Here is a 15,189-nt window from a genome sequence, read left to right on the forward strand (position 1 = left end):
TAAAAAATAATCTGCAGATTTATCGATAATGAATAATAATTGGTTGCATGTTTAGCTTGTAATTGCCACTATGAGGCTAATTTAAGAAAAGTAGCCTCATAGTGGCATTGTTTTTTTCATGTGGTAGCTTGAATGCTTTGTTACTGGAAATGTCACCCAGTGTGGCATGGCTTGTAAATTAATAATAATCTAAGTATATATATATATATATATATATATATATATACTACCAGGAAAATAAGCTGAAGGCCTACAAACAAAACAAAAATCACTGATTTTAAATTGCTTCTGATATGGGTATACTTCACTCCAATGTTTCTGAATAGATTTTACAGGGAAAAAAACTAACCCTAACAGTGGGGGCCACTGACCTAAAATGAGCTGCTTGCACCCCTAAAAAACACTGTTTCCCGAACTTTCAACATGGACCCAAATTTGCTATATATGTTAGGAATTTGTAACAGGTAATTACTAAGATCTCACCACCAGATTTCGACTCAGGGATCCTGTTCAAGATAAGGCATCAGGAGAGGCATAGGCATTGCAGCTTTAATGTTTTTAACCTCATTTTATTTTGTTGATTTTTTTTTTTTTTTAACAGTGCACCTTTGTACACTCCCTGATTTAGTTTTAGTGTCCACAAGTCCTAAAATGCCCTTCCAGCTCACTGCTGGAGTGGAATGAAAAGTAATCTCCCGAAAACATAGACGATCTTTGGCAACAAGTGGGCGTTCAGTTCCTCCCTCCCTCCCTCCCTCCCTCCCTCCGTAGGTCAGCGTGGGCGGCCCCGTGTGGCAGGAGGAGAGCGAAACACGACACCCCGACAGAGGAAGGGGGGGTTGAGAGAACACGAAGTGAGTGAGTGGAAAAAGAAAAAGTCTGAGCCGGAGAAAGAAGAGGGGCAGAGAAAGAAGAGAGTTGGCTTTGGTACTTTTGTTCCTTTCAGAAGCGCCGCTGTTTGACTGTCGGTGAGGATGATGATGATGATGGTAGTGTGGAGGAGGAATCGACCATGCGACATCGTTGCAACAAACGGGATGAAAATTTAGACTCGTCGCATTCCGTTGCTCCAGCACCGACCAACGGCGGCACGACTCCTCCAAACTTCGACCTGCGCCATTCAGACCAGGGCGACTGGATTTCTCCCCCCTGAGACTCGGGGCAACTTTTCGCATCAGAAGCCCCCGTGCTGAAAAACAAATACTCTGCCACAAAAGTTTTTTGAGTAAACGTCGATGAGTCGAGATAAAAAGCAGAACCTCATGCGAAGTTAGCGGAGATTTTTTTTACTCAACTTCAGAGCCGAGCTTGTAATCGGGGCAGGTTCTTTCTAACGAGCCTCTTGTGAGAACAACACCGGAGGAAGGAGTGGGGTGTCACTGCTAACTTGGCTAAAGGCTAGCTAACTAACGTCTAAAGTTACCACCCGACAGGGAAAGTGACTGAAGCAGCACACCGACGACGGCAACCAAGATGAAAACCCCGGCAGACACGGGTGAGTTGACGGGCACACACATTAAATATACTTTTCTTTTTTCATGTTCCTCAAAAAGAAAACAACAGCGCCTGTAGCTTTGGCGGCTAGCTGGTTAGCACGCTAACAAACTCCAGGGAAAGTGTGACAAAATTATGGCGCTAGAGTGGATCCATCCGAGTCGCTTGTTGTTGTTTCAACAAACGCAGAGGGTCCGTACTGCTCAGCACCACTTTGTTTTCAACTGCAATAAATCAAGGGAAGTTGAACTACTGTTTTATAAACTTAATTCCATTTACATTTAACTTTAAACGTAAATCGCTCAGCTTCTGTGCTGAGCGATTTATAGTCAACGAGGGCAACTGTAGAGTTAGCTTTAATTTCCCGGATCAGTGGTAAGGAGTCAGGGTCAGGGCCAGAGTGCACTGACCCTGAGTGCAGTAGCTTTGTGTTTGAGATTTAATTAATGCCTCATTATAAAACGACCTCAGTTTAGTGGGGAAAAAGAGGAAGAAGTGAATGAAACTATACGATCTTTGATAGCAATGCACCCGCACTAGTCCTGTGGCCCCTAATCAGAAGAAGAAAAACGAGGTGTGTGAGTTAGAAGAGATAACTATAAGGAATTTACATTATCTTGCAGGAAATGCACAGAAGAATGGTTCTCTAAGAGAAAATGTGTGAAACTAGTAAAGTTGATAAGAGAAGAGAAGATTACAAGTCTGTGAAGGATGTAGCACAGAGCAGATACAGTTGAATATATAGCTTATCTAGCTGCTGACATATTATGACAGAAAAAGCAACAGGATTTGGTGTCTTTTTTTTTTGCATTTTGATTATTCTTAGTGGGAGGTCTCAGCCAACACACTTTTCCATTTATCACAACAAAACAGTCTGCAGTGAATGGTGGAAAGTGACTGCATGATTGGATCCTGAACTTGACTGCTATTGCATTTGATCAGTTTGGTGATATAGTGGTGGGTGGCTGAGGTAGTTAAACTTTCCTGGATAACAGGCTCATTTCATTGTTGGTGTGAGAAACATGTTATGCCCCTTTTATTCATACATTTGCATTTGTGAGTAAATGTGTTTGATTCTTGGAATGTTTTACCAAAGCTAATCTACTCTATGAATTTAAATAGATTTCAGCTCAGAAATCTCAGATTCTGCTTTTTCAAATTCCACACATTTTTCAGAAACTTTTAAATTATTATGATTTTCCTTCCATAGGTTATTATTTCTACTCCATTGTGCATTTAGGTGCTTTGAAACTCAGTTAAGTCAGGAGTGTTGTGTGGTAATCTTGGGCAGGCAAAGATCCAGTTCCCATAATGGATGTTTAAGAGGGGAATGCCACACCACAACACAACGTCATAATTAGAAATATGACTTCTAGATTTCTCTGCTGCCTCAAATAACCTTTCATATCCCCCAAAAATTGTGAGAAAACTTAAAATACAAGCCACTTTTTACACAGTTGGATTTTTTTGTCAAAGGCTCTGTCGCCACATTGATGTGCAAATACAGCATCTAATACTTTGTGGAAATAAAATGCTGAAAAAAAGTTTTTGCTGGTGTATTATTTTTATTTTCAATGTGCTTATGTGTAGCATAGGCCCAAAGTACTTGAGAGCTGAGCAGTACTGAGCTATGACCCATGAAGCATCCTTTTTTGATCTTGACCACAGAGCTTATCATGCAGAAAATACTTTGCAGGCAATTATATATACTTGATTTACAGACTGAAAATAGTTTTATCTGTCATACACGGTTAAAAAAATTCTTGAGAAAATCAGATTAGCCAGGTTTTGCTGCTCTTCTTTTTTGTTTTAAAAGTAGACCACCTTGTTTTACCATATGCCACACAGCTTATATATAAATAATCTTCTGCTGTTAGGTCTACATTCATCTTAAAGGAGTTCACGTTGTTTGTTGGTAGGTCTAAAATGAAAGCTAACTTGGTTAGTTCCCATTTTTCAGCATTTATTGTGTGATTCATACTAACTTCCCATAGCTTCTAGGGATTAAAATTAGACTTTTTTTTCACTGGTGAGTCATAACTCTAAATGAGGCTGTGTAGCTTGCAAAGTGACATCAGTATGATGTAGTTTTCTGTCAGGAGAGCCGTGTTGATATTAAAGGATCTCATTGAGTAACCCATGAACTGTATCCACATTACTTTATGCACACAGCTACACAGGCCCTTTGTGTGTATTTCCTGTAGTGTTAGAGCCTGGTGACTACTTAAAATATATATACTATATATATGGGTCAACCTCCACTCTCTTCCTATCAGGAAGTCAGCAGTCTGGCCCCACCAGCTTCAATTTTCCACTTGTGTTACTCCTTGTATCAACAATGCACCACATGTAAAACGTCACAGCTGTAGACGGCCGGGGCCAGCGAACTAGCACGCTTTGTTGCACTCTGTATGTAAGCGTGTGTGTGTTATGGGTTGTGTGTGTGTGTGTGTGTGTGTGTGTGTGTGGAATGAAAGGAGCCATACATTAACAATTAGCTGGTGTTAAGTCTGGCGAGGGCTGAGCTGCTGTTTACGACTGAATGTATTTATGCGTTTGTGAGCACAAATGTGTGTGTTTGTGCACAAATGCAGGTGTATGTGTGTGCACCCATATGTCTGCCACAGTGCTGCTCTACCTGACATTGATGTGGTCACAATAAAGTGAGTGTTTGGCTTTTACCAGCGAGACCAAATTGCCCTCTAGGAAGACCCATTTGGTTGCAGGCAGTTGACTCAGCCTATTGTAATTACAGGAAGAGCAACTAGACGTCTTTATGTAGATTCAAATAGCTCTAATAACACTGGTTTGACCAACGCTAATGAACCAAGGGCTCGGGTTGTTAAAAAAATGACGCTGTTAGTTTCCTTTGGGAAGGACTTTGTTGTGTTACTGTCTCACCACTATACTGAATTATGCTGTTGGCACCAGCAGCAGAGACGGCACAATTACACAACAAGTCGAGGCCAAGTTGTTTGTCTCAGGGAAAGTTTGAGAAGAGGTGCTGGTGACTGACGATGTGGTTTTCGCAGTCGCCGTTTTTTAGGACACCCTGTGTCTGTGTGATTTATTGGAGATGTTGTAGTGTCATGTGCTTCTAGTTGGCTGCAATTTATGTCGTGTGTATGTCACTAAACATTAAAGAAAATAATTTGCTATATTAAGTTACTTGTGCTTTGTGGAGTTTTTTTTGTGACAAAGCTTTTGTTTTTTTAAAAGCAAGTGTATATCTTTATCTTTTTTAAAAGAGACGACTACAATCAGGTCTTGGGTCTTATTTTTGGCAGGACCAGTCAGGCTCAGTCGGGTCAGGCTGTAAACATGAGGGTAATTGCTGGGTTCAGGTCTCAGTTTCACCTTTCTAACACATACTAAATCATGACAGAATCCATTTGGGAGGAAAATGCCATAACCAAAAAAAAATCCCTTAATTCCAGTGTTCCTCACAGGATGTACCCTTTCCCTGGTTTCCCTCCCATTATGTGGTTACTATGACTGATCAGGTCAACGCAAAGGTTGACCTGATCACATTCCTGATTACTACTGAGCAAAGTCCGGGCAAGCAGACCCTGGAAAAACTGCAGCAGAGTGACGTCAGCATTTCTCTGGTGTGTTGTCAAGTGGCGGCCCAGGTCAGTGTTGCTATGATCATCTCTTGATGTTACGGCGAGCCTCTTTTCCTGGAAGTGTGTATGTACGGTGGCTTTGGTGACCCATGCGAAGCTAAGAGAATAGACAACAGGTTATGCGAGCTGGGACATGCAGGCCAAACAAACACCAGGGCCTCACGCACAGGAAAGCCTCACAATCAGCCGGTGAGATGAACGTTGATAGACATCTATGCCTGCACATTTATTCACTTTTTTTTTTAAATCTAGAGGATCCATTTTTAAAGGTGTAATTATATCAAATAAAAAGTTACAGTTCCACATTTAAAGTAGTGCTTTTCATCATTGTGTGATTGTAGATCTCTCTGAGGTGATGCTCTGGATATCTAATTTTGGAATTAAACTGTCACACGCTGATAATGTGTGAGATGAAATGTTTTATTTAGAGGCACTGGAAATCTTTTGAGCTTCACACTTTTAATTAATCAATTTGTTATTGTACATGACCAGTTTACTCCTCCTCTTACTAAACAGACATTTTATTTCTGTAGGCACCCATTGGGATTTGGTGATTTGAAGTGCCTTACCTCAGGGTGGTTGTTCTGTATCAGGCCAGATATTAAAAGTAGTAATGTTGCAATACAGTAGTTATTTTTGATCAATTGTGGTAATTGTCTTTTTTGCACATACTTTATATCTACATGCCTCATCCGTTCCTACTGCAATTAGTGATCTCCTACAGTCCCCAGGATGACTTTTAACAGCCTCCATACACCGTGCTTAAACTTGTAAAATTCAGCTGTGGGCTGTACATGCAGGTGGAAAAGCAATAACAACAAGAGCGCTTTTTTTCCGGTGGAGAATAAATGAGCGTTGCACCTGTTGCTCTAATTGGAATACATCCTGGGGCTGTACTGTATGTATCTTTTGAGGCTACTGACGGAGAAACAAATGTTCTCTCTGCCTCTTCAGTGATGAATTTCTGTTTGCAAGGTTGTTGAACATCTGTATAAAGCAAAGAAACTTGTGCTCTGGGATATTAGAGGTTGACACTAAAGCGTCGTTTACGGTGATATTTTTGATAGTTGAAATAGATTTTATTGTGGTACCACGTGTCTACATTTGGACAGTTATTCAGAGTAATAATAAAGAATATACTATCAAAAAGAAATGGCTGTTTTTCTGGCAGTTTTAAGCCACTTTTCTCATGTGAAATGTAACTTCTTCCTTTTTCCAAGTGTGGGAAATCTGGTGTGAGAACACTGTGAAGCCTAGGTGCTCCTGAGCAATATCTCGCCATGTAATTTTGCTTTGATGAATTAACTTTCCGAGCTCTCAAAATACAGACCCGCCTTAGACAAAGTGCAGCTTGCTTCTTTATCTATGCACTGTCATTTGTTAAGTACGGACAGTCCCGTTTTTTTTTTTTTACTCCAAAGAATGTGCTCATGAGTTTAATGTTCTTTGTCAGCCGGCCTGTTTGCTTAGTAGTATCTGTAAGTATTTATGACTGAGTGGATCTGCGTTGGCTCTGTGGCAGTTGACCTCCAGCAGGGCAGATGAAAGGACAGAGTAGGTCAAGTGAAACCAGCAACTCACTTCACCGAGCAGATAAGGAAGGCTTCTGCAGCAGGACACATCTTGCTAAAACACCTGACAGGATACTGTTCAGTAACACACTTATAAATCCCTTTTGCATAAAGTTACAGGTTATACAAAATCCAGATAGATTTTCTATTGTAAATATACAAAAAGTAAGCATTCTCAGTGGAGCTTCACAAGCCCTTGTTCATCAGAAAATCTAGACGGACAGTCTTTTCACATCAGTTGCCCTTGATTTGCGTTTGTAAGTTTTTGAATCCAACCAAGGCTGAGAGTACAGAAGGTGTAGAGGTAGGTCTGTGCTTTGTCTCTGGCTGTTTTGACTGGAGTCATTCTAACTGAAAGCAGTGTGGAGAGTTGTGTTGTGTGTTATGGCTAACATCTGTGGTTCGTGGAGAATGACACGGAGAGAGGTGGGGGTGGGGGAGCCCAGGTTGGTTTGGCGTCCTTTATGGCCAGAAAGATTGAGGTAGGGCTCTACCAACATGTGGGTCTGACTTCTACAGACTGTATAAAAAAAAGAATAAGGGTACAGACTAGGTGTGGTCCTGTATAATACTGCCCACACTGCCACTGCCAGGGCTAAAGTAGTTACAACCAAGCTGCTGTCAGACAGAAATATCTACCAAAGCCCATATGTTTTACGGAGTCTGTTTTAGCTAAGCGGAGTGGTTAGCCTGCCAGGTTATATCCTGCAGTAGGTGGCAACAACTAGGTTATAATGTCTTTTTTTTTCTTTTTTTTTTTTTATGAAATGGGAACTTTGACACACACTGAAGTCAACTGTGACATTCATTGGCAGAGCACGAGTGGAAAGTCTTTAGCTAGAAAAAAAAACCCGGCTAATTCAGAAACCATTTGTAAAACGATGCAAAATAAATTGGGTGCGTTTTGTCAAAAAGGGGCCACCTCAAGAGTCACTGAGGGAAAACCCCCCTCATGCCAACAGGTTACAGAGAGGAAAAAGAGTTTGGTTTTGTGGTTGTTTGGACAGGGTTGATCCAACCCAGACTTTTCCTGCCCGTACACTTGTTGGCCTTACACCTGCACTTTTACCCCCTCACTTGCTTGACTGAAAATATGAGATGTCCAGCTTTGTGAAATAATTCATAATCACATAAACACGAACTATAATACTCTTCAAAATATAAATTTCTACAAACAGCACTCGGTTGGATATGCTGCCAGCTAAACTTCCATAAAAAAGTCAAGGAGGGGATAGTCAAGCTAGGAGCACAATTGAAACCAAACAGTTTGAATATATAGCTTGTAAACCCAAATAGACATTCAGGACAAGCGTGTTGGTGTGTGTCTGTTCTGTGTGGTGTTTCAGTAGTAAGGACTCAGGGGCTGTAACATTGTGAATTTTATTTGACGGTGCCACACCGAGGCTACGTCCACACTAATGATGGGTACTCGAGTACTTGTTGACGTCATTATTCGAGTAGCGTTTCCCTACTCGCGCACCTGCACACATGTTGTTTTTGGCTCAGTTAGTTCGACTCAGGTAGCGTTATGTCCACCATGGCAGCTGTGACTAGGAAAAGTGATGTCTGGAAATACAACCTCTGACATCCAAACAGTAGGCTTGGTCGGGGAGGTCCGTGTCTGTTGCCACTTTTTCGCCTCCTGTCCCAGGGCTCCTGAATTTTTGAGCACTGATTACAGAATTTTTCGGGTTGTGTTGTAGCCTGGATTGGCGAAGATGGAGCCCTTTGGAAATGATGACATAGACACCCAGGGTCTCTCCCTGACTGAGTCTTATCAGCCTCAACTACTGATAATGAAATACAAGTGTTACTGACCTTGTTATTTTTGCTAGCAGCCGTTGTTCAGTTCAATTCCGTATTTTAATGCTACAACTGTCTTTGCTGTTGCACATGCCCAGTGTATGTGAATGCTCATGTATGTATAGCCTCGACGGAGATTGTTTTGTTTGAAAATGCCGTTTTAAAATGAAAACGTAGTAGTGTGGAAGTAGCCTCAGAGGTTTGTGACAGTAGCAGTAACCATACACATTTTACTATAGCATATCCTTTGTCCCCACTATACAACATTTGTGGTCTCTTGCTGGTACCCCAAGTATATTTAAATTCACATGCTTTCTGCAGTTGCCCCTTTTCCTAAATATGTCAACAAAATGACTAAGAGTTATTTAGAGTTTTTAAAGGATTTCATCCAAAATGATGCATGTGCACAACAAAAAGGCTCAAGTATCATTGTGGCAGCAGTCTGTAGGCCCAGGGGAAAGATCAATGGTTGCAGTGCTGTTCTTGTGTCCAAAGAAATTAAATCCAAAACCAAGACACATCTGGTCTCTTCTTACAAGTGTCTGTCTGACAGGCATATTTTTTAAATATGAAAGCGACAGTTTCCTCCAGCTGAGTTTTATTCATTTCTACACACAACAGAAAGAGATGGAACTCCTTTAATCTTCAGGAGTTACCCTGAACGCACACTTTCTAGCCATGAGGAGAGGCAGCAGCACCTTACCTGTGTGTTGGCATAGCAGGTATATTGTGGAAAGACTGTTGAGCTGTTAACATCATTAACTATGGATGTCTTCAGACACAGGCATCTGATTTTTATTTTGCCAGCTCTGCAGCCATTTTTGAGCTACCCACCAAACTATATAATAATATAAATAATAATAAATATATATAATTATGTGAAATTTCCTCTTACATTTTTCCCTGCTGTGGTGACATCGTATAGCTTAATGTTGTTAAAGCAGCATGGAAGTCTTTGGCCTTTCAGTAGCATGTTAAATCCTTGATTCAATTCATGCAGTGTCACAATGAGATGCTGCATGCTCACTTTGAGTTTCTTGCAAGCACCGCTCTACTTTAAATGACTTTGAATGAAAATAATATAAAAGTAAACGATGTGTTGTTTTCATTGAATAAAGTCCAAGAGAGCTGGGGAAGGTTTTCTGTCTTGTCTGGGAGTTAATAAAACCTGTCGGGGTCTGCAAGGGAAAAGATGGAGTAAGAGAAAGATGAATTCAGCAGAGCACGGTCTTTCTTGGCCGTTGTGTTTGCTTCAGTCATCGGTCTATTGGGAACTCTGTGTTTTTTTTCTCTCTCCCTCTATCTCTCTCATGGCCATCGCTACTTGTCCTAGGACTTTCTGTGTGTGGTGTGTTGACTGATGTGACTCTGTGTGTGTCAGCGTTTGAAACCTAAAATATAGGAAGTTTGTGTTAAATGCTAATTGTATAAACTTTTTTTAGTTTTCACACAATTGCATCCAGGCAGCATAACACCAACCTTCACCCTCCCACACACCCACATTCAGATAAGAGTACAGTGAAACTTTACTCCCCGTAACAAATAGGGACACTTTCACAATTTCTCCATCTCAAGCTCACACACACAGTGTACACCTGACAGCCTACAGTACTTATCTCACCTCTAGGCAGATCAAAAAAGGGGCAGGTCAATGAGGAGGAGAAGCTGTAACACAAACAGCCTAAAGATTTTTTACCGGATACCTACTCAGTTTCAACCAGCTATTGTTGAGCAATTGCATGTAACTGTGTGTTTAGTGACCATTAACAAAGTTGTACAAAATCTTTTGAGGGGTTTAGCTGGTCAAAAGCTAAATACAACATTTTTCTCTTGAATGCACCATTTTAACTGGCCATGCCTCACAAATGAAATTTTATTTGTGCCCAGTTGTATTTGTACATTGTAAAGATGAAACAATTAACCATTTAAAAAAATGTGTCACACTTGTCACAAATTTCTGACATTTTGGCAGACCAAATAATTAATCCATTACTCAAGAAAATAATTACACATCATTCAGTTATCGGTAATAATCATTGGTTGCAGTCCTACTACACTGTTATCTAACATCACCCCTGTTTAATATTAATCTAAAAACATGCAAACAGAAGGGAGCACTGATGTACATCTGCTTTGTTGCTCTACATAATTATGATAAACTGTCATGTGATTGAAAACCAATCTTGGCCTTTGTTCAAATCATTTCACACTTCTGGCATTGAGACTCACCTAAAACTGTAGAAACTATAAAAGCCAATGCAGAGTTTGGCCTTGTCTTGTTAGCTGCTTCAAAGGTAGGCCATAAATTATATTAATGATAAGAACGGCACCATTTAGTCAGGTCAGGACATAAAGTTCAGCTCGCTATTTCTCCCCGTCTGTCCTTCACGACCTGCAGCACTCACACTCTGCTAACATGCTAACATCAACTTAAAACTCTTGCCAATATAAAAGGCTTGTGTATACTTGCTTAGATGACTTGATGAATGAGCTAATTGAAGCAAATGATCTAATTGAGAAAGAATGCTAAATCGTTAACCATTAAACATCAGTATGATTTAACCTGATGAATTTATTAAGTTCAAAGATCTGTCCCTGTTCATTTGTGAACTCATAAGAAGTAGATTTGTCACCCATTTGTTGTCCCTGTTGGCTGTTTGAAAGGCCCCAGGCCGATGGCAGTGATGAATGAGTCGTGTCTCTGTTTTATTGAAACGTGAAAGTCAGTTAGTCCCTCAGACACTCAGTCATCTCGCCTACTCCCAACATGCGTACTATATTAGGGGGCCCGGACCCCCCACATGCTATGAAAATGGGTGATGTCTGTCTTGCATTAAAACACACACACACAGACACACTCTTTTAATTTTCTCACTGCAGCTAGTGAACATGGCTTGCTCATTTGGGCTGCCATCTCCCTGTGGTGACGCCGTCGTGCCTCTGTCTTTAATGTTTTTACACAGAGAGCGAGCCACTCAGTCTAGAGACTGCAAGATCCAGCTTTAATGCAATAGACGGCAGAATTAAGACTGCGGTGGCTCTGCCAATGAGGAAAGGCTGACTAACGCGCCCAGACATCACACATGTAGAAAGTCCCTCGCTGGCTGTTTTACATTTTAAGAATTTCACGGACACACTCATGCTGAGCGAATTACTGTCACTGTGATTGCACTCTGAGCTACAAGCAGTAAATCAACAATATTATGAGCCAATACTGAAGAGTGGCAGCTTAGAATCAGAGTTCTGGCTGTAATAAAAAGAAGTATATGTTGAGAAAAAAATTTAGAAAAGGTTTCTTTTTATTCAGTGACAACTTCATACAAGGTGTCCTTGATGGTCCAGTTTGATTCTTTACATCTAATCAACAATAATTCCCCCAGAGTGAACAGGTCGTCATTCAGGCTTGAGTTAAGTATCAGACATGATTAATAATATTTCCACTTCAATTATCTTGACTATTGAAGAGCACATAGCCCACCAATGAACAGTTTTTCCTGACATTGCTGCAACTAATGATTATTTTCATTATCAATTAATCTGGTTATTTTCTTATTGATAAATCAACTGTTTTGTCTATAACATTTCAAAAAAGGTGAAAAATTCCAGTTAAAATTAGTCTGACTTGTTTTATCCAACCAACAGTCCAAAGACTGTTTATTTTTATGTCTGACAAAGAAAAGCATAAGATTCTAGACCCAGGAAATGTTGACTTCAACAATCATTCAATTATCAAAATAGCAGATTAATTATCAGGCATACTGGGTAAAGTGACTAATTCGCATTTAATGCAATTTATGTTGTCAATATTTAAAATTCAATGTTTCCACTATGAGTTGCCGTCATTCAGTCACAACAGGCTGCTAACTGGGGTTTTATTGCCACAGCAAACCCATTTTTCCATGGTAGATCAGGCAGATTTTATAACTGGCACAAAAGAATGAATGCACTGATATTACATTGGTCCTCGTATTGGCAGATATCCTGACTTCAGCTATCAGAATCAGTATCGGGAGGGAAAAGGTTTGATTGGTGCAGCCCATGTTTGTACCTTACCTTACTTTGTTACCTCATATTGTTACTTAGCTACTGCTAATTCTGTCTAATCTGTGTACAAGACACCTATTGTAAGTCTGTCTTAAAAAGGTTTTCCTCTTCTGCTTTTTAGTAGAGTTTATTTTCCTCATCCACATCAAGCCTTTAAGGACAGAGGGTGTCATATGATGTGTAGAATGTGATTTTGGCTTTAAGATTGATTTAACTTCTCATAGCCAAGAGTTTAGTGAAACTTTATCCAGTAGAAAAAGCACTGTAGAAGACACTTTTAGATGCTTGGAATCCAGGTGTTAATCAGCGCACAAATATGCACATTCCTGACTGATATTTGTTCTGACACCCACTCGTCATAAAAACTTCTGTATGGTTCCTCTGCTCCTTAAGTTTTATGACTTCAAGAATATTTATCTGTCACATCCCTGAACTGAAGCTTTTTGTAATGTCAAGCTGATTGTCCTTCCTACTAGTTGTAATCAACAGTGGAGCCTCTTTGTCTCTGTGGAAAGATGCTGAAAATGAAAGCAGCATTATGGGAAAGGAGGAGATGAAATTTGATTGGCGTGGAGTACAAGAATGAGTCACTCATCCAGCTCCTTGGATATGGAGCTACAGGCCTATTCTGGGTTGTGGTGACACGTGTATGTATTGGGTTGTGTGTGTGTACGTGTGTGTGTGTACACTTGTGTGTGTACGTGTGTACACATGCACACCAGTGTTCACATGGCTCAGTCCAACAGCTGAAGTCACCAAATTTTCATCATTGTGTGCGTATGTGTTTATACATGTCTGTCTATGGTTGTGCGGGCAAATGTTGGTTGTTTGGACATTTTAACTTTCCTTTGAGGGTTAAGACTTGGTTTTGGGATTAAGGTTAGAATTAGGCTGAGGTTAGGGGCAATGCATTATGTCAGTATAGAAAGACGTGTGTGTGTGTGTGTGTGTGTGTGTGTGTGTGTGTGTGTGTGTGTGTGTGTGTGTGTGTGTGTGTGTTGGAGGAAAATGAAAGTAGTCTGGCGACCAAACCACAACACAGAAACCAGATTTAAATGCAGATATTTATCTTCTCTCTCTCTTGCTCTGAAGTCGGCTCCTGTACATCACCACCGCTCTGCTCCATTGTGGCGTCTGTCAGTTTACGACAGTTTCAGGATTCACTTTTTTGTTCATGGTTACATTCCCTCTTACCCATATACACTGGTCTTTCCCTCCTTCCAGAAACAAGCCCTTCCACATCTGGCTTGATTGTACTTCAGGCTACGTCCACACTACTACATTTTCATTTTAAAACTCATCTCTTTTGTTACGTTTGCGCCTCTCGTCCACACAACTCTGGAGTTTTCAAGACCCAAACAAGAGGGTTTTGTAAATGCTGCTGGACCCGTTTTAGTTTGAAAACTCTGGGGTTGTGTTGTAGTCTGGACAGGCTAAAACTGGGACCTGCCGCTCCCTGATTGGGTCTCATCAGCCTCGACTACCAGTGGTGAATACAACACGATAATGAATTACAAGTGTTACTGACCCTCTTGTTTTTGATAGCAGCTGTTGTTCAGTTCAGTTCTGTATTTTTATGCTACAACTGTCTTTGCTGTTCCTCGTTATTAGTATTTTTAGTATTTTTTTGCAATCAAGCAGAGTAGACAATCTGCTTCCTATTTACATCATGAATGCCCAGTGTACTTGAGTGATCATGTATGTATGTGTTTTCAGATGTGATAGTATGGATGGAGATTGTCTCTGATACGGAGCTAAAACGGTCACCGGAGATTGTTTTCGTTTGAAAATGCTGACAAATGTTTTAAAATGAAAACGTAGTAGTGTGGCTGTAGCCTCGGGAAAAATAATGCTTCATCTTGCAGTGATTTAACCAAATCCTTCCGGTTGAAGAGTGGTCTCCTTGTTCGTCCTGCCAGCCGGCTGCTCAGTTTGATGTTATTAAACAGTGAAGGGACTGCCCGAGTGTGGAGATGGCTGGTTTGTTGAGCTTAACTTTGGTTGACTTCACTCTGCAGGGTGTCAGCCTGCCTTATTTCCTGCAGACAATGTATCATAAACATGCACAATTCGTGTGTATTTCTGTGCACACATGTATGTGCACAACAGTGTGTGTTGCTGTGCAACAGATAAACCAAGTCTGTTCTGCCTCACTGCATCTCTGCATGGAGACAGTAGTTGTATATCTCTCTCCCCTGTCTTTATATATGTCTGTCCGTCTCTTATTCCGTCTCTCACTCACTATTATTCACAACCAAACCCAACTGTAGGAAGTAAGCTTGAGATCTCAGTGAGGCAGGCAGGTAGCTAGGAGCACATTAGAGCTGAATGTTTTAAAGGTTTGTTATTTGCTGAGAGGAAAGCATGCTCAGACGAGTTTTAAAGCATGTGTATACGCATGTAAGTGTTCATCCTCTCTGGGACTTTAGGCCTGACACGGCTCTGTCTCCAACCTTGGCTCAGGCGCTGCAGATTAGGAGAGAGAAGTTTGTGCTCTAAGGTGATATGACTGCTTATGATTTTGTTTTTCATTAACACAACAGTGATAATCTTTCTTGTGAAGATTATCCACTGCTTCACTGTTGATTACAACTTCTTCCCTGCACTTAGTATATTCAGCGTTTTTTTTTCTCCTTCCCATTGGTGCTTAA

The 15,189-nt window shown here is 40.7% G+C and overlaps 1 protein-coding gene across 1 annotated transcript in view; it reads left to right on the forward strand.

Moving 5' to 3' along the window:
- Positions 1–820: 820 nt before the first annotated feature.
- Positions 821–15,189, forward strand: part of erf (Ets2 repressor factor) — a 39,741-nt gene continuing 25,372 nt past the window's right edge. The window contains exon 1 of the mRNA XM_056399147.1: positions 821–1,495. Coding sequence (XP_056255122.1) covers positions 1,474–1,495 — 22 coding nt within the window. The 5' untranslated portion in view covers positions 821–1,473. The remainder of the gene's footprint in view (positions 1,496–15,189) is intronic.

The sequence above is a fragment of the Seriola aureovittata genome, chromosome 16 (genome assembly GCF_021018895.1).
Source record: "Seriola aureovittata isolate HTS-2021-v1 ecotype China chromosome 16, ASM2101889v1, whole genome shotgun sequence".
Taxonomy (NCBI): domain Eukaryota; kingdom Metazoa; phylum Chordata; class Actinopteri; order Carangiformes; family Carangidae; genus Seriola; species Seriola aureovittata.